Below are 12,231 nucleotides of genomic sequence, written 5' to 3' on the forward strand. Positions count from 1 at the left end.
GACCACCGCATTCCGCTAGTCGCACACTTGTGGCCACCAAGATATCGCATGCAGCATGAGACTTCGCGTCACGTCTCTCGTGGTTTCGATTTTGAATTTGAATTTGGGGAAACCAGTTTTGGAGGGACTGGGATCTTGCCCGCAAAATCGGATTGAATCTAACATGAAATGACCTTTCAAATTACATCTTGTAAGTTTGAAAAATGGACCACAAAATATGGGTGGTAAACTTCTCTAATCTTATTCCGGAGGGAGCGAAAATCGAACAAGTGAGAAACCGCCTTCGTGGCCAATCATATCGGAAATATCCAAAAATCCCGCCAATCAATGGACGGACAAACACACCTCGTGTGTTTCGGGTCATTTCGTTTTTTGAGTTCACCCCGATCGCAACGCACGTCATGTCCGGCATTCCCGCAGGCGGCAAAGGAGGTAAAGGTGGCAAAGGTGGCAAGGGCGGCAAGGGCGTCGCTTCCAAGAAGGCCCCGCAAAGCCGCTCCAGTCGTGCTGGCCTTCAATTTCCCGTCGGCCGTATCCACAGATTCTTGAAGAAACGCGTGGCAAACAACCAACGCATCGGAGCCACGGCAGCAGTCTACACAGCTGCTATCATGGAGTATTTGACCGCAGAAGTGCTGGAATTGGCAGGAAACGCGTCGAAGGATCTGAAAGTGAAGCGTATCACGCCGCGACATTTACAGCTGGCCATTCGAGGGGATGAAGAACTTGATACGTTGATCAAGGCGACAATCGCCGGCGGTGGTGTGATCCCTCACATCCACAAGTCCCTGGTTGGCAAGGCAGTGTTGCCCATCAAGAAGAAGCCGTTGTAAAGCGTCATATATTACATGTCATCATTAGTCATCGTTCTCCCTCGCCCACTTCAGTGATTGATATGGCATTACAGTACTGCGCCCATCGGCGAATCCAACATCCGCGTACTTCGTTGTAGGTGTGTATTATTGGTGTATTATCATGCAGGTCGATCTATCTCCCCGGTTGAGAACAATATGTAAACTACCCATGACACATCATGATGCTCTAGTTACTCCATATGGATGTCGGTGACATGCTCATACAGAGTTGTCAGGGGTTCGTGTGCTTGTGCATGAAGGTGTTGCAGGGCCCACATGGCAAGGCGACTTCCCAGTGCATTTCTCTGACGTGGGTCGCCTACTGCACGCGCTTCCACAGCAACCTTCGCGTCATGAACCTCCTCTGCAGCCTCGCGCCATTCCATCGCTGGTATCGACGTCTCGCGCATGGATTTCTTCTCGGTCCATCCGTCGTTCTTAGCGATGGAAACTTCTGACGCGATGGCGGCACACGTCCAGGCGAGGGTGGCCACAACGAGCCAAAACTTGCCGCCTTCCTCTGATCGCTGCACCAGTGTCATCGACGGGACGCTGGCAGTTGTCACCGTACGGGCAAGTGCCGCTTTGATGCCACGGTGGGTATACTCATACATTGCACCGCGACCGCTTGCAACTCGCGGCGGATCCCGTACTTTTAGCTGCGGAAGGGTCTGAAGTTGCAATGCAGAGTCTCGATAGTATCGGATGGCTTGGAACATCGCGCTCTCCTTGGAGAACAGACACATCCGCGGGCGATTGATAGCGTGGATGGGTTGCAGGCGGCGGATCATTGTTCGACCTCGAAAAATGGATTGTGTCTGCTCGTGAGAAGATTGTTTCTGTATATAAATGGCCAATCAAAAAGCTCCGCTTTCATTGTTCTGACGGTTCCTTGAAACTTCAACCTGCCAGTGATTGAAGGATGCATGTGGCGCATGGTTGTTGCATGCAGCGCAAGATGGAGGCGAGCCTTGCTGGGACGATGTCTGTCGAGGGTCGTGACGTGTTTCATTCAGGATACGATAAGCTACCTCTGTGACCCCTCGCAGATGCGATTGATACCAGTGATAGGGTTGCGCAAACAGAACAACGAGATTCCAACGGCATATTCACTGGGCTCATATATATAGTGGCTGGTAGCGATACTGTAGCATGCTACATGCGTACTGTACTCGCGGCATTGCTGCCATAACGTTACGAGTAACATGCCAGCAATGACAAGACTTGGTGGACTGTCGGGGGACATTGTCTGTCTACCCAATCAACGCGAAGGGTTTCGTGCTATTGTAATCAAAATGCCAATAGGATTTCACCTTGTCGTACACAGTGCCTTGGTGACACGATGTGTTCAGGTGTCCTCTATCATACGAAGTAGTAGATGCGTTCATGCGAGTTGGCCTAAGAGCAAGTGAGTGGCGCCCACGCAGTGGAAGCACACGACTTGCAGAGTTGTTCCCGTTCGGGTCGACGATTGTCGTAAATGTCAAACCTTCATAATTTCATTACCTGTTGTATATAATAAACTCACATTAGGAATGTAAACATTCAATTAAAGAGTATAACCGTAATCCATACCCCTACAAGCGGCAAAGCCACTGGATGTTGATCGACAAGCCCGACGTCGTGAGGCATCTCAACTCTGCTGGAAATGGTACGTGTGCATGTGCAATGAGCGTGCCATGTCCTATATGTGAGCTGATGTCGTGTCTATGCCATTCTTCCAAATGAACTGGCATGAACCTCATTCTGGTACAGCAAACAGTATCTACGGCATCGACGCGCATCCAAGCGACCTAAAGTTTGCGACGGCAGGCGGAGGTTAGCAACATAGTCCACTCCGCAGTAGTATGCGTCAATCGTTACGTCTTGTAGACAATTGCGTCAAGATCTGGTCGTTGGAAGTACTGTCCGAAACCGACGGACCAGAATGCGAGCTTTTGGCGACGTTGACGTGGCACGAGAAAGCCGTCAACTGCGTGCGATGGTCGCACAACGGCCGGTACCTCGCGTCTGGCTCGGACGACCATCAGGTGTTGCTGTATGAACTGCAAGACGGACCTCCGGCGCCCATTCCGTTTGGATCGAATCAAGTCCCGAACAAAGAGACATGGGTGCGCTGTTCCATGCTCAAGAGCCACACCATGGGTATGTACGTATGCCATCATCACAAGGTCATCTCAACCGCCCGCTCTTCTTGTGTTGCAGATGTCCAGGACCTGGCGTGGTCGCCCGACGACCGCATGCTCGCCACCTGCAGCATCGACAACTCCATCTTGATTTGGTCCATGGATCACCTCAGCTCGGTGATGACGCATCCGATCCAGCATTTGTCTGGCCACCAAGGATGGGTCAAGGGTGTGGCGTGGGATCCCGTGGGCAAAGTACGAATGTTTTCGTTCTATCACATGGCTGAGTACCTACATTTGACGGCCTATCCATGTGTAGTACTTATCCAGTGCAGGCGAAGACAAGTGCATTATCATGTGGCGCGTGGATACATGGGAGGTATTATTCGCTACGATGCCGTATATGTCGCCCTTGTGGGTCCTGTATTCATTCGACTAGGCCGAGGAGAAGATCAGCAGTCCGTTCGAAGATGGCACAACCACATCGCATTTCCGGCGACTGTCGTGGGCCCCCGATGGAAGCTTGGTGTGTGGCACGCACGCATTCAAAGTACGGCCGCCACGATATATTGTTGACCATTCAAAAGATGCCCATGATCGATATATATATATGTGACATGTGCTAGTCCAAGCAAAACGTGGCAGCGCTGATTGAACGCAAGACGTGGACGAACGATGTCAACTTTGTGGGCCATCGAGGGGTGGTCACCAGTGCCCGGTTCAACCAGCGCCTCTTGGGTACACTGATATCTGCGATACAGTAATCGGTCGGGCCTCTTGTTATTTATCCTATGTACTTACATAGCCAAGACCGCCAACAAGGAGTTTGCGTGCTGTGCGCTCGGAGGGGACGACTGCACCGTGAGCGTATGGCTAGCCGATGTGTCTCGGCCGGTGGCCGTGATCAAAGAGTGCTTTGATGCATCTGTTACAGACCTGAGCTGGTCGTTTGACGGGTTTACCCTCCTCAGTGCATCGTTGGACGGCACGATCTGTGTCTTTCAAGTACGTACTATATTGTCGATTTGATATACAGATTTGGGGAGGGGGTGCAATCGAATCGCGCAAACCGATCCACAATCGATCTGATTGGTTGAATTTCATTGAGAAATGAATTTTGATTGGCTAATAATTTTGAGCTCATCTGAGGTAGCCAATCAAATCGATTTAAATTCCAACGAGAAACCACAACACGAAATTTCACTCGAAAGCACAATATATATATATTGTCTGTGTTTTACCCTAAATGTGGTTGACTTTTGTGCTGATGATTCGACAAATCGATCGATCGATTATTCTTTGCATTTTGAATGGCAAAATGGTCTATACTAATTTCAGTCATACACGCTAACTACTCGATGTTGACTTCGTTGAAGAGTGGATTTGATTGGCTAACGTAGATGGCCAGTTTATGGTGCACTTGAAAGAGACTTCGTCGTAGAATGCAGCTTACTCGTCTCCCAGGACCGGGATTTCAATTCTGAAAAGTGCTGCATGAAGCCGAAAGGTTGGGCTTTTTTCTCATTATTTAATCGGCTTGAATAGACTTCAGCTTAGCGTTCATTTACTTCGATTCCACTCAAGTTAAGGCAAAATAGGAGGGACGGTTTATGGTGCACGGTTTAAGCTTAAAATATGTATGCTGTTTTTGCTTATTTTTTAGTGATTTCATTTTTCTAGAGATTTGATTGGCTACTCCAAAATTCAAGCAATTCCATTGGCCAATTTGAGTGCACCTTAAACTGTCCTGTGCACCATAAACTGGCCATCTACGTTACTTGAGATTTGTGTTTTGGGTTTTGATTGGTCGTATATCGATATTCTGCCGATTTGGTGATTTTGGTCATTCGATGGAGTACACACCCAAACACTCCAATTTTAAATATATCGACTTGGCAATAACACACATCTACATTATTAGCCTCGTGGATGACTGATCTGTGTGTGTGTCTAGTTTACGCCAGACGAATTGGGCACCCCCATCACGCCCCAGCACCAAAGTCGACTGCTCCAGCAAAAGGTATGAACCTTTCAACTAGTCGATAGGATGCTGATTTTTCATTGATATTCTCCTAAATATTATTTGTCGTTTGTCTCCTAGTATGGGTCGTTGGCCGGCCAAACGTCTGGCTGCACGCTGGTGGAGAACCCGCTACAGTTGGAGGTGTGCAAGCATATAATCGTTTGAGATCGTTTATTCACACCGAGTGTGTGTAGCTAGAAGGCCAGCACAAACAAGCGTCTATGGACAAGTTGGCAGCTCGACTGACGCCTAGCAATGGCAACGCGTCCGGCGCGCATGCATTCACGCTGGTGGCGGCCACACCGAAACCCGCCGACACCGCGGCCAAGCCCAGTGTGACCACGCTGACAGCTCGACCCAAGGCCAAGAAGCCACCGACTTCGACCACCACACCTGTCACGAAACCACCACCACCACCAGTAGCAACAACAGGAGAGATTGAAACGACAACGCATGTCCCCCCGATCAAGCGAAAGCGAGTCGTGGACCACCAGCCTACCAACTCCAACACGCTGCTCGTGTACGCCCTTTTTTGCCTCTAGATTTCACGAGGTTTTGATTGCCTTGTATAGGATTCCCCAACACGAACGGGTCCACCAGATGCCTGAAATTCCAGGTCGCTCGTCGTTTTCCGTCGGCGTCAAGTCGACAGAGAAAGTGATCGAGTGCAAAGTTGTGACGGACGATGGGATGACGATGATGTACACGTCTGTTGCGTGCATGGAAGGCAGCAGCGTGCACTGGATGGACAGGATCCCTGGCCAAGCGGCGTGCGCGACGGGCAACCTGTCGTTTTGTGCGGTCGGCACCACGGACGGCCACTTGTACATCGTGTCGCCTCTGGGGCGGCGGCTCTTTCCACCCATCGGTCCGTCGTGTGCTTCTTTGCATACTCTAATGATATATATAATTAGCATTGGGGTTTCCGTTCGCCGCGATCGAGTGCAGTGCCGGGGCAACGCCGTACTTGCTTGTTATTTTGACCAATGGCGACGTCAAGACGTGGACAATTCAAGCCAAAAGGGTAGCCGTGGCCGCGTCCGTCTGTGGCCTCACCGTACGTAGTTTCAAACGAATTTTGACGCTGACGCTGACGAGGATTCAATCTTGTGAATTTGCGATAAACTACCAAAATTCGCGTGGTTTGTCTAACCAATATTGAATCATGCTGGTGTTGTGATTGGTTGATTATACGTGTTCTTCTGTAAGAGCCAATCAAATCCTTTCAAAATTGGATTGGCCAATAGCGTTCGATTCGGCGGGGAATTTGGACCGAATCCGCAATATATGTTTATTGATTTGATACGAATTTCCAGACCCCGTCCAATCGAATCACGCCGATCACGAATCGCTCCCATTATTGGTCAATCTGGAATTACTCTTCGGTGATTGGCTACATTGTTTTTTTTCATTTGTCTTTATGCTATTTCTGCGGAATGGCGAGAGCCAATCGAATAACGGTACGAGATTTGTGATCGGTTTTACGAATAATCGCGCAGATTTGGGAAAGATGTAGCAAATGCATAATATTGTGTGGAGAATAAACATGATTACGTACCTATCTATATATTGTTCTTTCGAGTGAAATTTCGTGTTGTGGCGTGGTTTGTCGTTGGAATTTAAATCGATTTGATTGGCTACCTCCGATGAGCTCAACATTATTAGCCAATCAAAACCTTCTCAATGAAATTCAACCAATCAGATCGATTGTGGATCGGTTTCGTCCTCCCCAAATTTGTATATTTAATCGACAATAGACGACCAAGTCCACGTTGATTCGAGCGATGGTGACGTCCGCGGGTCAACCCATTGTGACACTGGCTGTCGACGGTGGCGGAACGTCGGCCAGCTTGTTGCACTCGTTCACGTACGATTTGGCCATGCAGTGCTGGTGAGAGACTTTTATCTATTCATGTGATTTGTTGACGGGTGGGGTAGGATGCGCGTGGCTGACGAATCGTTTTCGTCTTCCGACTTTCACACGCACTTGCCATCGGATGCGATGGTTTCATCCGACATTCCAGTACGCCCCCCCCCTCCACCAATGTTGAATACCCCACGCAAGCATGACGAGGCGGCTATGGAGTAGGTGGGGACTCTGCGGAGGTTGCAGAATGCCTCTACCCACACACGCAGTGCCACGTCCATGGTCGCGGGCATATCAAATGCCATCCAACAACATCACATCACCCGTACGCACTTGGAGCATCAGGTGGCCGCCAGTTTGGCGCTCCGTAGCACCACCGAGTACATGCACTGGTGCGTGCATACATAACCACTCGATCAATCAACTAATAGATGGTCATGGTCGTCCAGGCTTAAAGTGTATGCCCGGCACCTCTCCCACGACGGCGATCTATTGCGACTGGAGGAAATATGCAAGGAATTCCTAGGGCCTATGTCTGCGACAACGTCCACGGATACTTGGACGTCCACTGTTCTCGTACGTGGATCAATCATCGTTGAGATATGCACATGGTGTGAGAATGTCATGTGGGGTTGCTTAGGATGTGTCCAAGCGTGAGCTGTTGCAGACGGTGGTGCTGCCCCAAATGGCGTCCAATCGAGTCCTCCAGCGCCTCGTGCACAAGTACCAGTTGCTCCTCGACGAAGCCGCCAACCAGTCCTGAGCGAGTCAACTCGACTTGCTCGAAACAAAACCCCTTCGACATATCGTTTCACTCCAGTCCCACAGTTCAGTGGCCCTGCTAACGTTCCATAATGTACTCTAACCGCATACTAGTAACCTCGAGGGGTTCGCAATGAAGTATTTTACATAGGATGTATTTTTTATTCGAACGGAAAATAGATCAATTTGTGCCACCACAAGTTATCTTTTGCTATCATCAGCAAAAATGAATAGTCCAAATGACAGGATAATTCTCTACTTTGAAGTATAACTTTACAGTTTAAATTCAAAATTTATTGGGATGTAACTATACAGTAGACTGACAACCAACGAAACTTGTTTGACTATCTATCTATTGTGCTTCTCAACAATTCTGCCAGTGGTTTTAGCAGCTTTACTGTTAACGATTGAACCGCCGTCCTATTTTGCCTTGACATGAGTGGAAATCGAAGTAAATGAACGCTAAGTTGAAGTCTATTCAAGCTGATTTAAATAATCAGGATAATGCCCAACCTTTCGTACCTTTTCAGAATTGAAATCCCGTTCCTAAGTGACGAGTAAGCTGCATTTTGCGTTAACTGTAAAGTTATGGTGCCTGGGTCAGTTTAAAGTGCACTGAAATTGGCCAATGGAATTGCTTTACAGTTCATTCAGGAATAACGTTAGCCAATCGATTCGCTAGACATGCGAAATCACCAAAACATAAGCAATACCTATATACATATTTTAAGCTTACTGTTAATTCGTGCACCATAAACCGTCCTTCCTATTTTGCCTTGACCTGACTGTGATTGGAAATCGAAGTAAATGAGCGCTAAGTTGAAGTCTATTCAAGCTGATTAAATAATCAGAAGAATGCCCAACCTTTCGGCTTCATGCAGCACTTTTCAGAATTGAAATCCCGTTCCTGAGAGACGAGGAAGCTGCATTCGACGACGAAGTCTCGTTCAAGTGCACCATAAATTGGCCATTTACGTTACCAGTATAGTATTCCTCCACCCAAATGCCGTTGCATCCGGTCTCCTATTGCGACCACGAAATTGTGATGAAATTCTGAGCCAATCAGCGAGAGTCGTGAGTGATGGTCATTTTGACTGCGATCACACTATGCCTTGGCCAAATGTGCAAGCAACTACTGAAAGCCTTGAATAATTCTATCTGTGTGACGTGCACGTACAACACGTTCAGTGCGTGAATGGTCCGATTCAATAGCTCAAACTTCAAGATCTTTGAGATACACTGTAAAAGTAACGTTACATATATATATTGACGATATTCGAATAAGTTGTTCTTTCTCACTGTCAAGTGCGCAAGAAATCAGTTCTTTATTTTCGCAACGGGGTAAACTAACAGAATAAGTTGTTCTTTCTCACTGTCAAGTGCGTAATAAATCAGTTCTTTATTTTCGCAACGGGGTAAACGATTAATAACTGAAAGTTCTCTGTATTTCATCCTCCAGACAAATTCAACCCACTGTTTGAGAATACTGGTGTACCAGTAACGTTAGGTAAAGATAGGTACGTGGAGGTTACTACAGTTACCTCCACCTATACCGGTATGTACTATGATTATACCGTAGATGATGAAGGTTGGAGGATCAACCGCCTCCCTCAGGTATGGAAGCTTGAAACATTGACAACTTTGTCTATGATGCAAGGCTTGCCAACCACTAGGAAGAGGATGGTCGTGCTGAACAGCAGGAACAAGTGGGTGGTGGAGTAGCGAGTAAGTTCAAGACAGGCCACGTGATCCATCGTATGTGCGTCATTCATGAAACACGCTCCCACTGGTCGGTTCAACGCCCGGCCATTGAATTTGGTGGGTAGCCGGATAATGAACCGGATGATCCAACTGGGGACGTTCTGATTGGCTATCCGGATAGCTTTCCGGTTAGTGGTTTATTCGAAATGCAACAAGATTCGATAAATGGCGCAAATTTTCGTTTTCATTTCCGATTTCGCGGTGGAAAGTGCGATCCGCGCGCCTTTTGACATGAAGTACGAAGAAAGTCATGCGTTGAAGCGCTACGAAGTGCGCGTCAATGTGAAGGAAATGTTGGCGGTGCGAACTCCTCAGACGACTCTCATGGTGACCTTGGGTGGCGAGCATCATCACCTCGCGATGGACCACATTAGCAACCTGTTGATGGAAAAGCATGTGCTGCACAGTGTTGTCACACACGATGGACGAAAGACACTGATTGTTGTGGACGACATGCCCAGCGTCTGGTCGTGCGCGATGGAGTGCGGCGTCACCGTGAACATCCATCGCGAGAAAGGACCGATGTCAAGTTTCGTCGTGAACGCGCTCAGTTGTGCGTTGGTCTTGCTTCAGGTGAAGGCGTCTGGAAGCGTGCACATGGGCCAGAATGGAACTTTCACGATGAACAAGCAGTTGCGACCAGATGAAGTGCAGTGCGTGCAAATTCACGACCTACGACTTGTCGGGCAGCATGTGGTGATGTCGTTTTCCCCCGTGGTGTACGCCATGAAGACTGCCGATACAGTCATCCGAGAAATGCGAGCAAACCAAGGACCTTTGTCGGACGACAAAATCTCGCAGAATGTCGTGACGAATGCTCTGTTATACGCTATTCCTGGCATGAACGAGTGTCGCATCCTTCGTTACTCCACGGCGGCCCCACCGCCGACCAACTTGATGCGATTGAACCTCGCGCGCGACCTCTGCAAGTTCGTTCCTCAAACCGAAGCCGAATTCCGATCCTACTGGAAAGGTGTCCATCGAATCCACCTCCCCAACGACTTTGGCGGGTACTTGCGCGTGCAATTTGCATCGGGGGACGAATTCACGTACCCGTCGTCGTGCGTGGCCACCAACTTCCACATCCTCCACAAGCAGTCTCGTCTCGAAGCGCAAGACATTGCTCGCATGCTCTTGCTAACGCTCAAGGCTGGGTTTGGCAAAGCCGCCGTGGCCATGCACGACGACCACCGCGAATCCAAAACCGCCCAACTCTTGCCTGCGTCGGCGTTGATGGGCAACGTCTTTCACTCAGGCACGACACACGCCGACGTTTACGTCGTGCGAAAGCGACCATACAGTCCGTCGCCAGCAAGCACGAAACGGCGAAAAGGAGGTCGGGTGTAACCTAAGGCATACCTTTCACACCATGGACGATAAATCCATACATTAATCTACTTTCGTCATTGTTACGCGTCCTATTCATGCTGTTGTCCGATTGCTCATAGTACACGCAGTTTGAACTTCGTCACTCCAAATCACGTGGTTAACGTAAGGGCTGGGTTGGATGCCACCTCATAAGATTATGTCATACAGTGTCTGGATGTCAAAAAAAGGCTAAAAACTTCGATATTTTGGCAATTTCTAACAAATCGGCAAAATCTGAAAAATTTGCATTCTTGAACTAAAATTTGCAGTATTTTGAAGTTTTTCCAAAAAGTAGAAAAGTAGTTCAACTGACTTTTTTCTGAAAGTTGGCAATGCTGTAATTGAGAATCGTCGAGTTTCTTTCGAAATCAGTTTGATCCGACAGTCAAAAATACTTCGAAGTACTGTAGGTGACAGCCAAAGTCCTTCGCATTACTATAGTACTTTGAACCAAAATTTCGAAATATATCTGTAATTGGGCGAAAATTGGCTAGACCTCACTCAGTACCCTCAGTACCCATGACTTTGCCTTATCGAGTTGTGTGTGTCATAAAGTACGATTTGGTGGGCTTTATATTGGTAAAAAATGTCCAATTATCTCGTTGTAGCCAATCAAACAAGTCGAAGTAGTAGATCCGAACGCATTAGAAGAAATCAGACCACCTTATTGAGTTGTATCCATTTCGATCAGATTTTACTGGTACAATTCCCTCATTAAAACAGTTCCACTGTTGTTTTGACCCGAAATACTGTTTCAATGAGATGTATGGTGCAAGAAGCCTAGAAACGACGAGAATTTGAGTCCCACTTGGGAAGTTATTCCTCCTGGGGGATTCAAAAGTAGGAATGCTAAGACCACAAAATCGATAGAGCTGGACAAGAGGAAGAGAACTTGTGTCTCGGATTGAGTTTATACAAAGAAATGATTGAGATATTAAAATTTTCCCTGGCCCCTCCTCTCTTAGGAATATATGGAAGAGGTCAACTTTTGGCCTTAGGGTGGCTGCCTGATCACTTGAAATTTGTATGTATGATTAACCGGATTAGTCAAGGTTGTTAACCGGTTGTCAATTGAACCCACACATTGCCATGGCGAGACTGACGAAGAAGTCGCGAGTAGCGAAGGCGAAAGCCAGACTGACAGGCCGCTTCGTCAACGCCAATGCGATCACATCTCACGAGACTACCACCGACATCACCTCCGATGCCCAATGTGAGGATTCTGATGAATTCATCAACGGTGGCGAAATCGATGTCGTCTTCTTTGACGAATGGTATGCATCGGTGTCACGTGGCCCATTGCGACCACCTGGCGGTTCTCGCCCACTCGTCTACGATGGTTCGAGCATGCGAACGAAGCGTCGCAAAACGTCTGAAATCAAGACGGCCCACAAACATTGCCCCATGCAGCCCATGACGAGCTTCTTTGCGCCCATGGGACCTGTGTCAGCTCCTACAGCACCGGGTGCA

At 48.1% G+C, this 12,231-nt stretch overlaps 4 protein-coding genes across 4 annotated transcripts; 3 read left to right on the plus strand and 1 right to left on the minus strand.

Annotated features, from left to right (window-relative positions):
* The first annotated feature begins 363 nt into the window (after positions 1-363).
* On the plus strand, positions 364-932 carry H257_00459 (histone H2A.Z). Its single transcript, XM_009823174.1, has one exon. It carries the CDS (start codon positions 402-404, stop codon positions 831-833), a length of 432 nt encoding a protein of 143 aa, XP_009821476.1. The 5' UTR covers positions 364-401; the 3' UTR covers positions 834-932.
* On the minus strand, positions 882-1,658 carry H257_00460 (hypothetical protein). The gene has a single exon (XM_009823175.1). It carries the CDS (start codon positions 1,643-1,645, stop codon positions 1,046-1,048), a length of 600 nt encoding a protein of 199 aa, XP_009821477.1. The 5' UTR covers positions 1,646-1,658; the 3' UTR covers positions 882-1,045.
* A 758-nt stretch (positions 1,659-2,416) lies between these two features.
* On the plus strand, positions 2,417-7,792 carry H257_00461 (hypothetical protein). The gene is made up of 18 exons (XM_009823176.1): positions 2,417-2,505; positions 2,610-2,672; positions 2,727-2,999; positions 3,060-3,235; positions 3,300-3,359; positions 3,420-3,530; positions 3,607-3,718; positions 3,786-3,985; positions 4,935-5,000; positions 5,082-5,144; positions 5,198-5,523; positions 5,576-5,871; positions 5,918-6,060; positions 6,761-6,894; positions 6,942-7,026; positions 7,093-7,262; positions 7,320-7,446; positions 7,511-7,792. Exons 1-18 carry the CDS (start codon positions 2,454-2,456, stop codon positions 7,631-7,633), a joined length of 2,580 nt encoding a protein of 859 aa, XP_009821478.1. The 5' UTR covers positions 2,417-2,453; the 3' UTR covers positions 7,634-7,792.
* A 1,774-nt stretch (positions 7,793-9,566) lies between these two features.
* H257_00462 (hypothetical protein) lies at positions 9,567-10,812 on the plus strand. The gene has a single exon (XM_009823177.1). The coding sequence runs from the start codon at positions 9,625-9,627 to the stop codon at positions 10,738-10,740; it is 1,116 nt and encodes a 371-aa protein (XP_009821479.1). The 5' UTR covers positions 9,567-9,624; the 3' UTR covers positions 10,741-10,812.
* Positions 10,813-12,231: the final 1,419 nt, after the last annotated feature.

This window comes from Aphanomyces astaci (assembly GCF_000520075.1).
Source record: "Aphanomyces astaci strain APO3 unplaced genomic scaffold supercont1.1, whole genome shotgun sequence".
Lineage (NCBI taxonomy): Eukaryota > Oomycota > Saprolegniomycetes > Saprolegniales > Verrucalvaceae > Aphanomyces > Aphanomyces astaci.

What these genes read in the sequence shown, in the direction of transcription:
- H257_00459 (XM_009823174.1), top strand. Translation starts at nt 402, where the DNA reads ATGTCCGGCATTCCCGCAGGCGGCAAAGGAGGTAAAGGTGGCAAAGGT.
- H257_00462 (XM_009823177.1), top strand. Translation starts at nt 9,625, where the DNA reads ATGAAGTACGAAGAAAGTCATGCGTTGAAGCGCTACGAAGTGCGCGTC.
- H257_00461 (XM_009823176.1), top strand. Translation starts at nt 2,454, where the DNA reads ATGTTGATCGACAAGCCCGACGTCGTGAGGCATCTCAACTCTGCTGGA. An exon ending in GGCGCGTGGATACATGGGAG is followed by an intron (nt 3,360 to 3,419) that starts GTATTATTCGCT and finishes TCATTCGACTAG; the next exon opens with GCCGAGGAGAAGATCAGCAG. An exon ending in GTCGACTGCTCCAGCAAAAG is followed by an intron (nt 5,001 to 5,081) that starts GTATGAACCTTT and finishes TTTGTCTCCTAG; the next exon opens with TATGGGTCGTTGGCCGGCCA.
- H257_00460 (XM_009823175.1), bottom strand. Translation starts at nt 1,645, where the DNA reads ATGATCCGCCGCCTGCAACCCATCCACGCTATCAATCGCCCGCGGATG.